This window comes from Apaloderma vittatum, unplaced genomic scaffold (assembly GCF_000703405.1).
Source record: "Apaloderma vittatum isolate BGI_N311 unplaced genomic scaffold, ASM70340v1 scaffold43066, whole genome shotgun sequence".
Taxonomy (NCBI): domain Eukaryota; kingdom Metazoa; phylum Chordata; class Aves; order Trogoniformes; family Trogonidae; genus Apaloderma; species Apaloderma vittatum.
In genome coordinates this window covers 1-313 of record NW_009721961.1, presented here as the reverse complement: position 1 = coordinate 313, position 313 = coordinate 1, and the positions used below count along the sequence as shown (strand labels likewise).

At 58.8% G+C, this 313-nt stretch overlaps 1 protein-coding gene across 1 annotated transcript in view; it reads left to right on the top strand.

Annotated features, from left to right (window-relative positions):
* The window catches only part of LOC104275588 (GRIP and coiled-coil domain-containing protein 1-like), a gene marked incomplete at its 3' end in the record, with an annotated part of 751 nt that extends 442 nt beyond the window's left edge, over window positions 1-309 (top strand). Inside the window, exon 2 of the mRNA XM_009871586.1 lies at window positions 19-309. Within this exon, the coding sequence (XP_009869888.1) occupies window positions 19-309 (291 nt within the window). The remainder of the gene's footprint in view (window positions 1-18) is intronic.
* Between the last annotated feature and the right edge of the window lie 4 nt (window positions 310-313).

Below are 313 nucleotides of genomic sequence, written 5' to 3'. Positions count from 1 at the left end.
CCGCCTGCTGCTGGCGAGGCTGATAGGAGGGTCCTCCAGCTGAAGACCCAGCTGGCCACCTTGACCAGTGCTCTGTCAACGGTCACGCAGGAGAAGTCCCGCATGGAAGCCTCCTACCAAGCAGACAAGAAGAAAATGAAGCAGGACCTGGATGACGCCATTAAAAAAGCAGAAGAAGACACCGAGAAGTTGGAGACGGAGCTGAAGTGTGTCCAGGAACAGCTGGCCGAGACCAAAGCCCGTCTGATCACGCAGCAGCACGACCGAGCCCAGGAGCAGAGTGACCACGCCGTCATGCTGCGGGAGCTGCAGA